The following is a 16,127-nucleotide window of genomic DNA, read 5'->3' on the forward strand; positions in this document are numbered from 1 at the left end:
TTTGTTAATTATCCCGTGCATTGCACGGGTTAGCGACTAGTTATTAGAATTTCAATTTAGTTTCTCAGATTGGAAAAAGATCTAAAGCAAGCAAGAAGGGGAGGGAGAGAGAGAGAGAGAGAGAGAGAGAGAGTACTTGTCTGGTTTTTATGGAGATTGAGAGCCAAGGCCGTGAGAGCTGATCAGTCCAAACAAACTAGTAAAGTGATTTATGGAGCAATGCAAATTTGGGGGATCTATGTCGGAAAAAGAGTTGAGTTCTATTTGTGTTTGTTTCTTTGGAAAATATTACATAGGATACCGTCGAGGATTTCTCATTAAGTCTCAATAGATGCTAGTGCCGAGCTTGTGTCAAGACTAGTGTCGAGATTCATTGAATCAATTTTTCTTCACTTGTTTCTTGCTTCAATCTTCATGTTTTTAATGATACCACTTGTGATGTAATTACAAGTAAAGTGCATTTTGTTAAAGGATATGCCAATACATAGAAAATATGACACTAACAATGATCTTTTTCAATCAAGTATTAGTGAATTTTGATGCAATATTTAATTGTTGATTCTTGCATCTTAGACCTTGCTTGCTTTGTTTGATTTTATATATATCTCATTTTATTTAACAATAAGTAGCGGTTCTAGCTTAGTCAATATGCGTTTCAGTTTAAATCAATCTAAACATGATGTTGGTAATTAGATGCAAGTCCATTTTTAGACCCACTTTTGTCTATTAACTTCTGGTATTTCTTTTTGCTGGTTTTACAAGAGGTAGGACTGAAGATGCAGAAGCTATTGGTGTAACCTGCAAGGACTGTCATTGGATTGAATGGATGCAAAGAAAGCTTTGTCATTGAATTATGAATTTCTATCCCTATAGTTTTACAAGTATACTTTAATCCGTTGGAATGGACCAAGGTAAATGTACTGTATTGTTGGTTTTATTTTATTTTATTTCTGTTAGCTGTTATATGCATGCTAATTATTAAATCACATGAGAGAGTTGCATAATCTATCTTGAACAGATGTTTCCAACCCTTTACCACGTTGATTTCTTATAGGGGAAAGTTGTAAGCAAATACTTCTTTAGAACACTTTACTGGCCTTAGTCTTGTCTGTTCTTTATTTGATTTTTTGCTTTCTCTAAAGGATAACGGAAGCTTCATTCCAATCAGTGATGATATATTTATTTCCAATTCTTCTATGACCACAATTTTGTGTGACAACTCTGACGTGGTTGTTTATGAGTAGTATACAATCACTTTTACATGTACTCACGACTTTTTCTTTACCACTCATTATTCACAGTAAAGTTATGGCAAACTTTGTGTCACAAGACCTTCTCTGTTATTTCACTGAACTTTTTAGTGTGGTAAGCTCATTCTGAAAGCAATCTTACAGGAAAAAGGCCATAATCACATTCTTAAAGATGAGGGAAAACAAGTTTTAAGTTTCAGAATAACCTCTCCACTACTTGCACAACATCCTTCATTACTTCTGTGCTCTTCCTTCTATCATAAAATTGTATAAAAGATACTCATTTATTTCTTCTTTTCTTTGTGATTTGGTGAGATCTGACTTTTCCATGACGCCTATTACTCACATTTTCACTGGCTCACTTTTTAAAAATATTCCTTTATAAAATATGTATGGTGATGGCCTGATGGGGGTTTATATCACTGGAAATTTATAGCCTGTAGAAAAGTGTTCCCTCTTTTGATAATGGGCAGTGTCTATTACACACTTATGTGCATCCGCATGAGTGTGTAACAAGTTTTTCCCTATGATAATATTTTCATCACTTTGGGATATGAGCATAATCCTTTAATTTATTACTAAGGGTAATATAAAAAATTACTGTATGCGTATTCCTTTTTTGCTGAGCATTGTCTGTGTATTTAGTTCAAGGTGGAGAAGACACTCTTATTACTACTAATGATAGATATAAACTCATTTAGAAACATTTTAATTAGAAATTTTATTTTGATGCTGTAATAAATTAGTTTGAAGGATTAAAGTTGTCAAAACAAGCATGCAATTATCTAATTTTTCACAAAAATTTCTGCAAATGAAATATTAATGGTGCTAAAATCAATTGTCTTAAGCTTTACTATATTTGAAAGCAGTCTGAATCCTTGTCAATTATCAAAGTCATGTTCCTGTGTGAAGTTATTCAACTTGTTTCTGAAATTGAACTATATCTGGTTAAATTTATGTCACTCTACATAATGATAGTTCAAAGCTAAGTAGGTGAGATGAAATCTTTTACTGAATTTATTTTGACCTCAAGCAAAAAGCTAGACTCATGCTTTATATCACCATTAAATGTAAGGTAGCTTGCAAAATGTTTTAAGTTCATTTGTCCATAGAAATTGATTTATATGTATGCCATTGTATAAATAAAATGGCTTATATCTACAGGACAACTTAATTTTCTGCTGGTCCTTACAAATATATGAAATGGGATGCTAGAAAATGAGAAATTTCTTAATTTTGAAAAATGTGAAATTTTGAATGGGGTGAAGTTTTTAATTTATGTATGAAGATTTATAAAAATAGAAAAAAAATTAGCATGTTCGTCATGTGTCGATCATTAGTATTTTGTTCTTGTGTCATAAAAATGCCCAGATGTATGAAAATCTTGGATATTAACTTCATAAAGAAAAAATCTGGCTATCAGATTACAGAGCATCTTTTACTACATCTACGTTACCGTGAATCTCGGGTTTCTGCACTCTCTTTTTGTCACCTTCTGCCCATTTTACACCCACTGGATATGGTAGTACACAGAAAAATGTTGGCTGCTTCATCTATATAAGCTGATTTAGAGTTGCTTGCATTATCATCAGCATTGAGCTTTGAAGAGTCTAGTGGTAAGTCACAATATTACCTAGAGTTGTCCTAAAGCAGTGCAGTTGTATTCTTTTTTAACATATAATTTTCCCCTTTCTAATTTGAATTCTTATAATTGTATCCTCACAATATAAGTGGAGGTACATAGTTGTTCCCGAGTTCCTTAATTTTGTAAAGTTCTTGCATTTCTAGACAGAAGATATTGCTGTTGCAGTTGGGCCAAAAAGAGCTGTGGCCCTACTTTACCAAACAGAGTAGCTACAATTGAATTCTTATTAGTTTTATAGCTATAAATTATAATTGTGTTTACCTATGAAGCCTTTGCAAGTATTTATCTCTAAAATGAAGCTAGAGTTCCTATATAAAAAAGAAAAAAAGAAAATGAAGCTTGAGTTTGTTGAGGAAGAAAAAAAAAGTGTAGGAACAGAGATATATGTTTCATTTTTTAGATAATTCAGTTTGATTTCACTTAATTATATGAGTTATTGCTTGATGTAATTGTCTCTAAATTACTTCATTTTCATTCCCATCTTATTGTGCAGAAGTTATTATTTGGATTTAAGAAAGAATGGGAGCGGCAGTGGATCATGTTTCCCCCATGGGCATGAGTGGAGGCTCAGGGCAGCGCTTTTCCTGCAAAAACAAGCTGACAGCGCTTGTAGTGGATAATGGAGGAGTATGCCAAGCCATACAGACTGCAATCCTACGTTCCTATGGTGTGGAAACAGAAGCTGTAGAGACTGGGGAGGCTGCAGTGGAGCTCATTGCCTCTGGAGCAACTTTCAATCTCATTATCATTGAGATGCTTCTGCCTTTCATGAATGGCCCTGAGGTATATATTTCATCCTTCTATTTCATCTTATTTGAAGAAGGGCCAAGCTCTGTTAATTATCTTGTTATTCATTATCAACTTGTTATAATAAATATCTTCTAATACGTCAAAAGTTTTTTTAACTCAATTGGTACCTCTGGTATTTCCAAATGAGGAGTCCAGGTTCAGATGCTTCCTCCCATGTTATTCTAATATATATATATATATATATATATATATAGTGTAATACTTATGCTACTTCTGTCTTCATGTACAATTTAACTTTTGATTTGTTGTACTTAAGCCAATAGATAATAATATCCTGTTCCATCTTATATAGACTGCTAAGCAGATTCGTGCCATGGGTGCCCAAAGCAAGATTTTGGGTATCACTGCATTTTTTGATGAAAGGGACCAACAAGAATTTCTTGCAGCTGGAGCAGACAAGTACATTGAAAAGCCATTGTCACCAGAAATTGTGATCCCAATCATAAGGAAGCTCGACAACTAGATGTGAAAGCGCACATCAAAATAGCTAGAGGACTTATTGCAATGCTGATCACTATCATATCATATTGTACCGTTATCATTTTCTATGTTCTTAGTGTGGACTGATACTCATTTGTCATAGGTACTTGAAGTACATCTATAGTATTTGTGGCAATTGGAGACATATGTCCGTGTCCTTGTCCTTCACAATTTAAATAAATCTGTGTCCTCTAAGCTTCTTGCAAATTCTTGTATCATTTGTTTCTCTTTTGTAATATGCTCTTTTCCTGCTCATTATTATTGTTAGGAAAAAACTTATTTTATACCGTGTAAAACTTGATTTAAAGTCACATTTTCGAGTTATAAAAACACAGTGAACACACTACGTAAAACAAACCACCCTTATTGTTACTACATACAGAAATGCCAATTCTCTATTGCATTGGACTTTAGATTGCCTACATGCGAATATGCGATCACTATTAATTGATCAATTGAGAGACGAAACCATGATTTCATCATTAGGGGACCAAAGTTTGAACATAAAAGTTTTTACCACTTCAGACTGGGAAATGTATAATATATATTAATTAGTTAATACATGAAAAATAAAACTAACAATTATTTGGTGTTATCAAAATATAAATAAAATAAAAGATTCAATAAGAGTTTCTTAATATTTATTTAGTGTTAACTTAATTATTTATCATGATGTAATTGAACTTAAGTTGTTGTTGTTGTTGTTGTTGTTATTATTATTTTTTTAATAGCTCTGAGAACCAAAAAGAAATGATAAATTGATGTGTATGGAAATAATAAAAAAAAAAAAAGAAAAAGAAAAAAGAAGAGAAAATACAAAACCAAGCTATCAAACCCCCCAACCCAACAAATGAACTAGCACACGGCAAGGGCTATACAATTATAAAGTTTTTACATTATAAGCATGCAATACCTTGCTAAAGCAACTAACCTCAAATGAAGGTGAGGACGGAGGTTCATAAAATACTAAAATATTATAAGTTTGATCTTATTGTGAAATTAATCTTAAACTAATTTCATGCGCTGAGTTTAGCCAAAGCCCCAAAACTTGATATTCATCTCAATTTGAAAGGCAAAAGGGGAGAAATGAGGTGAGCTTGTCCACTCAATAAATATTGAACCATTTTAATAGTAAGTAACCAAATTCTTAACTAGCCTAATCAAGCTTAATACAAGTTGCAAACAAATTTCCAATGCATTATAAAATTCTTAGACTTTGCATCATGTCAACGAAATCAATGGTTCACAAAGAAGTAACAAATAGCACATTTATTTGGAATTAAAAAGTCATGCATATGATAAGATCATCTACTAACAATCTATGTGAATATGTCACACTCTATCCACATGACTAGGTTTAGAATCATGAATCAGGTTGAAAAATATCTAGAAGCAACTAGTGCTTGAGCCACCATTTACCCTACAATCCTAAGCACAATTAGATTGTATAACATATATAACATCTTTCAATTCATAGTCAATCTTGCACATGTCAAAGCTCAAAAAACGATTCCATTTAGGATAAAATACACTATAGGTGCCTTACGTTTATCTATTGAGTTCTTTTGCTTCTTGAAATTTCAAATGAGTGTTATTAGTCCTTATGTTTACCTGTATTAGTTTCTTTACCTATGTATCTAATGAAACAATGATGCATCATTTTTAAATGATACGGCCACTTTTTAATTATTAAAAAGTTACAGACACCTTAATCCTTAAACAATCTGTTTCTATTACCCACCCAATTCAAACCCATTTCTAATTGGATATCTATATCCCTAAATCATACCCCAACTATTTTGGTTCTCTGGGAGGAATTGGTGGTGGAGCCATCAAAGAAGATTTAAGTAGTTGAAGTGAGTAGAGAAGGACTTGATCTGTTGATGCCATTGCTAAATTTCCATTGGACCCAAAAGTGGATGGTGGTTTTGTGGCAAGGTAGTCAATATGTATTGGCCATTCCGGCCAATTTCGGGCAATACCGGTCAGTACAAAAAATGTTTTTATTTTATTTTATTTTTTTGAAGTTTTGTAATTTTTGAATTATTGTAAGGGCAGAATGGTAACTTATTTGTATTAACTTATTAGTATTATTTGTTTTCTTAGTATGCAATGAACAATTAAACCTTCTATTATATATATATATATATTCCTTTTAATTGATACTAAAGTCTAAACTCATGAATAATTTATTCTGAATTGAGGTAATATTTTATGGTAAACTTTTATATTTATTATAATACACGCATATATATTTATTTATTAATCTTTAATCTTTTGGAAAATTTGCAAGTATGGAGGATAAAAGAAGAAAATGTAATCCAATTGTAGATTTGTCAAAATTCATATCCAATAAAAAGATATCGAGTGGAGTTGTAGTCATTGGTTATAACTAAATTTGTAACCAATCTAGAAAATGGCTGATTTCAATGTCTTAGCGAGGTCAGTAACCCATCATTGCTTAAATCGTAAATCTAAGTTGAAAATTGGGAATTTGTCCCAATTTATGTTGTTGTCATTGGTTTTTTGTTTGTTTGTTTGTCTGTTTGTTTTGTTTTTGTTTTTAAAAATGTTTTTAACAAACATTGCTCATTCTGAAAACCATTATATCTATGTACTAAACAAGACTAGATCTTATTTGGAGGAGAAGAAAAGAAAACAACCTTATCATTTGACTTGATTAGCAACAACACCTGATATAAAAAATAAATAAGATATTATGCTAGAAAATTTATAAAATAAAAAATATAATAATTCTTTCAAAGACTAGAGTTCGCAGTCTATCCGTTCCATGGAAACTGAGTTCCCAGCAAGATCATAGGCAATATTATAATTTTGTAGAGCCATTACTCCAATAATGGTCATGTCATTTGCTATACTCGGAAGCACAGCCATGCAAAATTGGTTTGGACTTTTGTCTCGATAAACACGCTCTCTACATCTAACGCCGAATCAACTCCATTTGCAAGGTTAAAGGTTACTACTGGAAACCCAGTAAGGTCACGATTGATAACCGCATCTCACATGGGTACGGCTACCATTTAGCCGCACCCGTCCTTCCTAGGTCCTCTGCTACTTTCATATATTGCAAGGAACACATATTACTGGATTGATATTTGATGGCCGCATTGTATTTACAGAGAGAAACTTCAACATGGGCCTTAAGGTCAGTACTACAACTCTTTCGTTCTCAACTTTTCTTTTCATTCAATCCAAGCCGTGAGAAATGTATGAATTTTGGATAACAATTCAGTTAAAAAACGAGTATTACTTTCTTCCTCTATCAAACCCAATAGCATTTAAATAATATTATATATAGGATAATTTGAACTTGCACATCCCTAGATCCAATGTTGAACTCCTATTAGTATAGGAATAAATCTCAACACTATAGTGGGTTAAGCACTGCTCCAGTAAAGAATACAATTTTTGAAGTTTATTCCTTATCATGAACATAAAAGGATAATCAGCCACAAATCTTGGCTTTCTTTTTCTTCCTCATTAGATACCCAGCTGTGCTAGCTGCGGCTTTTGTGCCTTCCTCATTAACTTCAATATATGCCTTATGGAATATTTTTGAGAGTTTAAGTCCGTGACTAATGGGAGAATCTACCATTTCTGTCAGCTCTCCAGGTTGGAAAGGTAGTTTCAGGCCCATTTCTTTCATGATATCTGAAACTTCAAACTCAAAAGAGAACTTAAATCTGGGGATCCAAAGTTCTTGACTTTGCTCTAGTCTTAGCTCGAAGTGCTGATTTAAGAATCCAGGGTTTGAACTAAACTTTTGAATTAGATTTGGCAAGCCGTCTTTCGCATTTGGAAGGAAAAAGTACATTGAAAATTTCTGAGGTTCTTGACCACATTAATTGGTAGGGGATTTGAAGTATCTTAAAATCATCAAAGGATTTATAAAAATGTTTTTCATATGGATTACTGGTCATGAAGGGAACCATGGTAGTCTGTCCATTGAGAAGATGGAAGTCTTTTGGTGTGGTCATGAATGCATCAAACATTTTAGCCCAGGCTCCCTTAAAGTATAGTGCATTTGCAAGGACAGGTGCTGTCTCATTGGTTAGGGATCCCAATGGCAAAAGTTCTTTGATTAGTCCATTGGTTGCATTTTCAGCCCAAGGATTGACTTCACGTGTTACTTCATCGGCCCATGGATGAGTCAGACCTATGTAAACAAAAATAAACTAAAAAGTAAAAAATATTAGTACCATGCAACAAAATTTCATAATTTATTGAAACGTAATTCTTAGATGCTTTTGAAGTACGGAGAATGATACTTCTTCTTTTCACATTTATGGTGGAGTTTACTTATTAAATTCATAATAGGGTCTATCATGAATGTAAGAGAAGGGAACACCATTTCTCCATATTCTAAGAGTATCTAAAAATTTTCTTTTATTAAAGTGCTATTATAATTTGTGCATTATCAATCATTTTCAAGCCACCATTTACGTGGTCGGTGGAGAATGCCCAAAACTCTAGTATTTACCTTTACCTTTTAAGGTTCTGCTTTTCGTTCTGGAAGATAGGGTAAATGCACGTATCAGTGAAGTCTGAGTTGGATAGAAGAAAAATCTTTTATCATATCTTTGGATCATCCGTTTATAACTTGGTGTTGTGATATTGTCAAACCCTAAAATTTTAGTTTACACAAGCACTAAATTATTACTATTGGTGGTAGGCCCAAAACTATGGAATCATTTTTTAAGGCTATAAAAATTTCAAATTTCAAATTTCAAAATACTACAATTCAAAAATAAATTAATAAACAAATGAAAATCCAAACTAGTTATATTCACAGTAACAAATTATAAATAAGATAAAAAAAAAAAATAATTATTCTATAATATATTTCTATTCAATCATCTATCAAAATAAAACATGATTTTTCTCACCCAAAAACCAAACTTAGAACCTAAGTTTTAACTAGCTACTTTGCCTCATCTGTTCAATATTATATATATATTTTCTAATATTTCCGATATATTTTCAATCTATTTCCAAGAACCCCCCTCCCCCTCCAAAAAAAAAAAAAAAAAAAAAAATTGTGTAGGTAGTTGTATGACAAGTTGACAACACCAAAATTTGAAAAAAAAATATATATGAGCAAAACGGAACATACTTTGTTTTGAAAGTCAACATCTTGGACTTGGGCTTTGTATAGACCTCGGACCATCCCTGCAAAGGAAGGCTTCAAAATGAATCCTTGATCCACCCAAGCGCCATTGACTATGGACAAAATCGGACCTCCATTGAACTTATTGTGTCCCTCATACAGTGAGGCTGAAGCTATAATTTGCGAAGACAATGAGTTTTATCTCTTCGGTGCTTGTTGATTTCAAAAGCAAAAGAAGTTGCTCCCTTGTATGTCCTCTTGATCCCGTAGCAACAAGGCTCAAGATAAGATGCTACAGTATAGGGGAGGATACAAAGTTGGAGCTTTTTGCAACCTCTTTTAGTAAAACTTGGTTTGCCATAGACAAACAAAAAACTCAGTATTCACAAGGGCACTGTGACTGTGCCTGTGCTGGAAAATTCTTTCTGTTGTCCATTGAGATATGCTCACACTTTGACCTTCTATATATGGTTTTCACTTCTGCTACATTATATAGAATAGGAGGATAAAGTCTGAAGATTAGATCTGAGTGTTAGGCCCGCTAAATTCTTATCGGGTACTTACTAAAATATTTAAAATTGTCTTTCCAAGATAATATATTTATAATTGCCCTTTGATGAAATCTTTAAAACTGGCTTTTGGGAGATAAAATCTTTTCCATTTTTTCCCCTTATTTAAATACATTTCATTCTATTCCATTCTCTTAGGAACTCTCAAACGGAGCCTAAATGGTTATTCTACTGTAACCTTACTATTTTTTATTGGGTATAGTATCCACCTCAATCTCAACCATAAATTTGGTGGTATTTTAATCTTAACCCTTCATTTATTTTTAATGGATTCTAGTTACCGATTTCTCAAAAAAAAAAAAAAAAAAAAAAAAAGAAGAAGAAGAAGAAGAAGAAGAAGGGATTCTAGTTACCAATAGAGTAGGTAAGTGTATATAAAATAAAACAAAAAATTAGATGGTTATCTCTCTATTGTTCTCTCAGTGCTTTCTCTAGCTTTCTTCCAGACCTCTCACTCTCCCAAAATTATCAAAATGTTTTTGATATTGTTAAAGGTAAGACTCAAAACGAAAAAATACCCTAAATTCAATGTCTTTTTTTTTTTTTTTTTTTTTTTCTCGTTTTTGCTTTTTTTTTGGGGGGGGGGGGGGGGGAGTGGAGAACCAATTTGTAAAATTAGAAATATATGATTTCAAATGATTGTTGTTGATTTTTCTTATGGGTATTGGGTACGGGGTGAGTGAGGAGAACTCCTCAATCTTATTATTTTTTAATTTGAGTCTATTTGTTCTTTTGAATTAGCATTTGTGATGTGTATGTGGGTTTGTGTTATTTTATTCGAATAGATCTAGCAAACAGTTATAAAGTCTATGTTTTTGTGAATTAAATCAATAATATGATTATGTTTTCCTATGGCATTAGAATTGGCTTTATTGTTCCAATTATTGAGAATCCTATGGGAATCTATTGAAACAATAAATTTTGGTTTAGCTGATAGATAAAATGAAAAGAATATGACTTTATAATCTTAAATTTACAAGTTTTGGAATATATTGTATGTTAGATAAAATTTCAAATTAACAAAATTATAAAGCAGTTGACGTAATTGTGGGTGGGTAAGATCGAGTTGTGGAGGTGATGGTCATTTTTCCCTCCTTTCTTGTTGAATTCACAAGATGTGTACCAATTAATCAAGAAAAAGAGAAATTATAAGAATGACGTTGGAAGGGAAATTGCAGAAAAGTTGGCAAAGGAAGTGAAGGAGAATGAGCAGATATTGAGTTCTTCAGGCACAATCAAAGAGCCTTGGTTGACTACAGCCTGAAGGAATTTGGGGTTATTTTTGTGCTAGACGTGACAATAAGGAATATAACTAGCAGCGATAAATTGGTCATGTTGGCAACAGATGGGGCATGCATTTTCTTGATGATGGTTCCAACTCTCTCTTTTGGCTAGGACCTTCCAACTTTCTCTTAAGCACACAATGATTCACTTCTTCCCCCCCCCCCCCCCCCCCCCCCCCTTATCAATGGCGGCTCCAGAAATTTGTCTCAGAGAGTTCCTTAAGAAGCATAAATTACACAATCTAATAAAAAGAGAAATTTATATATTGACGACAACAACAATAAATAAAAAAAACACAAATACATAAAGTTTAAAATTGTCTTTTACAAGTTTTCATAATTTGTTACAATGTTGTTTTATTAATTATAAAAATTATTAATTATTATTTAGCCTAACATAATTTAATTTTTTTTATCTTTTATAATATATTGGTTAATTAAATTATTAATTATTGTTTATTAGTTACTTCCCTTAAATAATTATTGTTTATTAGTTGCACTAGCACACATCTCATGTGCATTTACTTCCCCCAATTCAAATGCCCCATGTGCCCATCCACCCCCCACCCCACTCAACAGACAAGCCTCATCACTCATGACCCCCAATCACAAGAGCTAGCTTCCAATCAGAAAAATTCACAATCACAAATCACAATATACTAAAAGACAATTATGGTATCTCACCAACACTACACCAACACCAACGGATAAAGCCAAAAAGTCAAAAACAGGGGGCAAAATATTAATAAAGTTAAAGCTAAATCAGCCAATCATAGTTCGGATGAATAAAGAGAGAGACTCTCATTTGAGTCATTTCATTTCACATTTTCACTTTCATTTTTTAGATAAAGAGAGAGAGACTGAGAGAGAGAGTCAGAGAGAAAAAGATAGAGAAGTTAGTAAAGATGAAATACCTTGAGGGTGAGGTTGAGGGAGTAGGGAGTCCTGAGGTTGAGGGGCGGCGTTGAAGGAATCAAGGCCAAGCCGAGTGACGAGCGAGCGACAGCGACACCGACGTGACTGATCGGCGATCTCTGATCCAATCCAGTGAGCGATCTTCGATGCCCAAATCCCAATGCGATGTGCTCTGGGCTGGAGCTTGAGTTGTGTTGCCTGACTGATCTCTAATGCGGCAATGCCAAATCCGTTTGTTGGCTTGTGTTGCAGCATTGCTTTGTTGATGTTTTTGTCTTTAGGTTAGGTTTCTGATTTAGTGATTTGAGATTTCAGTTTTTGCTTTAGCTTTACCATTTGATAAATCACCGGATGAGTATATTGGGTTTTGGTTTTTTTATTTTTTATTTTTTAGAATTTATGGGTTTGCTTTACTTGTTTACCATCTGTTGGGTTGTTTTTTTCTTTAGATTGGGTTTGCTTTACGTTTAGGATTGATGTTGGACTTTTTTGTGGGCTGCTCTGTTACAAATTTATTTATTTTTCAAATTTTAGTTCAAAATTTTTTTTTGGGCTTTCTTTTTTGCTTTGCTTGAAAGTAGAACAAATATATATATATTTTTTATTTGAGGGTGTTCATATATATTTTTTTTTTTTTAAGGGTAAACAAATAAAAAAATTTAATTATTATATAATTTTTTTTTTCAAGTTAGGGTGTTCTTGGGAACACCCTAAGTCCAACGTGGTGCTGCCACTGCCTCTTTTTCGCAACTCATTATAATTTTTATTGTCATTGTGAGTAGATATTTTAGAATGACAAAATACTAAGTTGTCAAATACAGAGCACTTGAGTAGTAAGCAAGTTCTTGAATGAAATCACTGTCCCATAAGATAATATCATCTAGTGCATAGAAATTTTGGAATGAATATAAATAACAAGAACATTTTCGGTGATGTTTTTTGAAATTTTATTTTATAGTATAAGGTAAAAATATTTTGAGAAGTCTAGCAGAATGGTGATGGCATACGTTTGAGCACATTTATCTTGCCTTATGAATAATATAGTTACTTTACGTTGTATGTGATGCTCATTTCTTTTCTTTTCAGCTATGGGATGTTATTTCCAACCAAGAAGCTGAACAGCTTGTTTCTTCAGCATCTGTTAATGAAAAGTCAGCTTAAAGGCTAGTAGACAACATCTCAGCTATTTTTGCCTCTTCTTTCACACTTCAACCTCTCAACCAATCAACCCTATTCAAGTCATCAAAACAGGTTGAATGAGAAAAGCTAGGTGATTGCCTGATTGCCTATTGCCATTGCTTTCCAGTTATCATCAAAATTGTTGTTTATACATAAACCTTTATTGGACGAATTGATTATATGTAAGAGTTCAAAAGAAAATGCATAAGGTTAACACGTCCTCCAAATTTACTCTGTCATGGAATATTCAATTCAACTTTCCATTTACGTGGTCGATGGAGAATGCCCAAAACTTTCGCATTTACCTTCAGCTTTTAAGGTTCTGCTTTTCGTTTGGAAGATATATAGGGGTAAATGCATGTATCAGTGAAGTCTGAGTTGGTTAGAAGAAATTTTTTATTATATCTTTGGATCATCGATCTGTTTATAACTTGAAGTGAAAAGGAAAATCGTTGTGAATTACGTTGTCATAGTAATGAACGACTTGTAGTCCTTATAGTGAGTCATATCAAGATAACAAAGCGCAAGAGTGGATCTTTAGTATAATCAATATTGATGATGCTGAAAAATCAATAGTAAGCTACATGGTCCTCACATGCTCGAAGTAACACTTGCACAACACAGAAAAAGAAGATCTCAAAGAGATGCACTGGTGTGGAGCCAGCCAAATACCCTCCGAAGGTCAAGTTAGAATTTCTTACAACTCTAGAGTGTCAGAGATGGTAAAATTATGCGTACCTTGGTTAATGAGGGTATTAGGGCTTTTATAGTAGTAGAGGGTTGACATCTTTTCCTTATAGGAATCCTTACAAAACGTATATTGCGGAATCCTTTCCTTGTAGGAGTCCTTTCGATCAGCACTAAACGTGAAGCGGAAGGTATTTCCTTATATATGCAAACGTGGAGATCAAGCTAAGCTTTGTCAGGATCATCAGCTCTACTTGATCCCTTCAGCTTTCTTGTCGTCAGCCACCCATGCCCTTTTCCTAAGATCGTCTTGTCAGCTCTGAGACGTGCTACATGATCTCCTTAATGTCGTCGTCTCCAATGGATCCCGACGGGTTTAATTGGGATGCTACTTTATATCCTTTTAAGGGCGAATACTATTACTACAATTTTTTCCCTTATCAGCTGCCCCCTACTCCATATTCTCGTCAGCTTAAACTGACGGGTTATGGAGTTAGGCTTTTTCATGGCTAATCTTCTTCTTGGCTAGGAGAGAGAAAAAAAATCTTTTATGGGCGACTCCTCGAGCAGCCATCATTAAATGCCTGGACACGTGGCGCATTTTGGTTGGTTCCGCTTCTGGATGAGGGTGTCGCTTCGTCTTTCGTGCACTTTCCCTCCTATATATAACTCGCCTCCTCTCCTCATTTCTCCTATTTCATCCTTGCTAATTTTGGGAGAGAAAGCTTGTCAACTTTTACTCTGTTGATTTGTTGACTCCGTTGCCTGTATTGCTACCGTCGCTTTCGAAATCGCTGCTTTAAAAGACATACTTGTAAGTTCTTTTCTCCTTTTTCTTATACGTACATTTTTTTATTCTAATTGATTAACTCCCTAGTGAGGTCGTCATCTTAGGTTCTTAGAATGAATCCGTCACTTGTAGGTAGCCAAATGTCAAGTGACGCGACGGGTGAGAAGTCATCAATATGTGAAGAAGCGGGCTACGACGAGGTATCTGGTTCAGGTGAGGAGAGGAATAGTGATGGAGATGGAGATGAAGGCGACGAGGAATCCTATGAGGGAACTTCAGGAAGTCCTAGAGGCAACTGTCCCTTCATCCTTCCTGAGGATTGGGCCGTCAATAAGTTTTTACCAAAAATGAGTGACAGGGTCTTTAAGGAGTTGTGTACCCGTTACCAAATCCCAGACCACATCCTAATCCGTCTACCTAGAAAAAATTGAACAGTGCTATACAGGGAGGACTACAGACGTTGGTATGTATGATGCCATGTTTGCTACGGGGCTTAGATTACCATTGACGGCTTTGCACCGTCAGCTGGTTGATTTCATGGGATTGTCCGTCAGCCAGATCGCTCCGAACGCCTGGAGGATCTTTATAGATGTTGAGATCATATGGGGTCGTCTGAGTGGAGGGAATCGTCAGCTTTCCTTGGACGAGTTCTTCTACTGCTACAGACCTTAGCACATCGTCTTTTCTAAGGGGACATATCATTTTGCCGCCCGAGAGAGGGACTTGAGACTAGTGTCTGATATGCCAGACTCTAACAAAAATTGGAAAAGTAGATAGTTTTTTGTCAAGGGGACGGATTGGGTGTGTCGTCAGGAAGAATGGGAGACGATGCCCCGTGGTTATTTTGACAACACTTGGGCTTTTATCAAAGATTCAGGTTAATCCAATCTGCTCTTCTTCCTTTGTTTGTTCGTTCCAAGCTTCTAACACCATCTAGTCTCCTTGTTTTCAGCTAGCATTCACCCTCATATTACAGAGAAGCAAGAAGACTTTATTCATCGGGTAACAAAAATTCTTTTGGACGAGCGGAGGTGCTCGGATCTCATCACGCTTGACACTTTGCACGCTTATTGCGGGGGTCCTGTGCCAACACCAGAGGCTTTCAAATTAGACGAATACTCTCGTCGTTTTAAGTGCATTTCCTACCATACCCGTCACTTTTGTTCTTACCGTTTGCTTTTCCAATGTACGTTTGTTGTCTTTTCGCAAAAATGGAGGCAGGTAGACAAAGGGTGAGGGCAACTACAGCCTGTAAAAAAGAAGAAGAAAGGAAGGCTAAGGAGGGGGCCTCCTTGTCAGCCCCCAAGGCCGTTGCTAAGGGTTCGACCAAAAGGAAGGCTGATGGGAAGGACGACCATCCTTCCAAGAAGGCAGCTATCACCCTTAGATAT

General features: G+C 34.6%; 1 protein-coding gene and 1 pseudogene across 1 annotated transcript; one reads left to right on the forward strand and one right to left on the reverse strand.

The window, feature by feature from the left end:
• Window positions 1-3,414: 3,414 nt before the first annotated feature.
• Window positions 3,415-4,256, forward strand: LOC115961814 (two-component response regulator 24-like). Its single transcript, XM_031080729.1, has 2 exons — window positions 3,415-3,678; window positions 3,998-4,256. Exons 1-2 carry the CDS (start codon window positions 3,415-3,417, stop codon window positions 4,166-4,168), a joined length of 435 nt encoding a protein of 144 aa, XP_030936589.1. The 3' UTR covers window positions 4,169-4,256.
• Window positions 4,257-7,573: 3,317 nt separating this feature from the next.
• Window positions 7,574-12,335, reverse strand: LOC115961815 (annotated as a pseudogene).
• Between the last annotated feature and the right edge of the window lie 3,792 nt (window positions 12,336-16,127).

This window comes from Quercus lobata, chromosome 9 (assembly GCF_001633185.2).
Source record: "Quercus lobata isolate SW786 chromosome 9, ValleyOak3.0 Primary Assembly, whole genome shotgun sequence".
Lineage (NCBI taxonomy): Eukaryota > Viridiplantae > Streptophyta > Magnoliopsida > Fagales > Fagaceae > Quercus > Quercus lobata.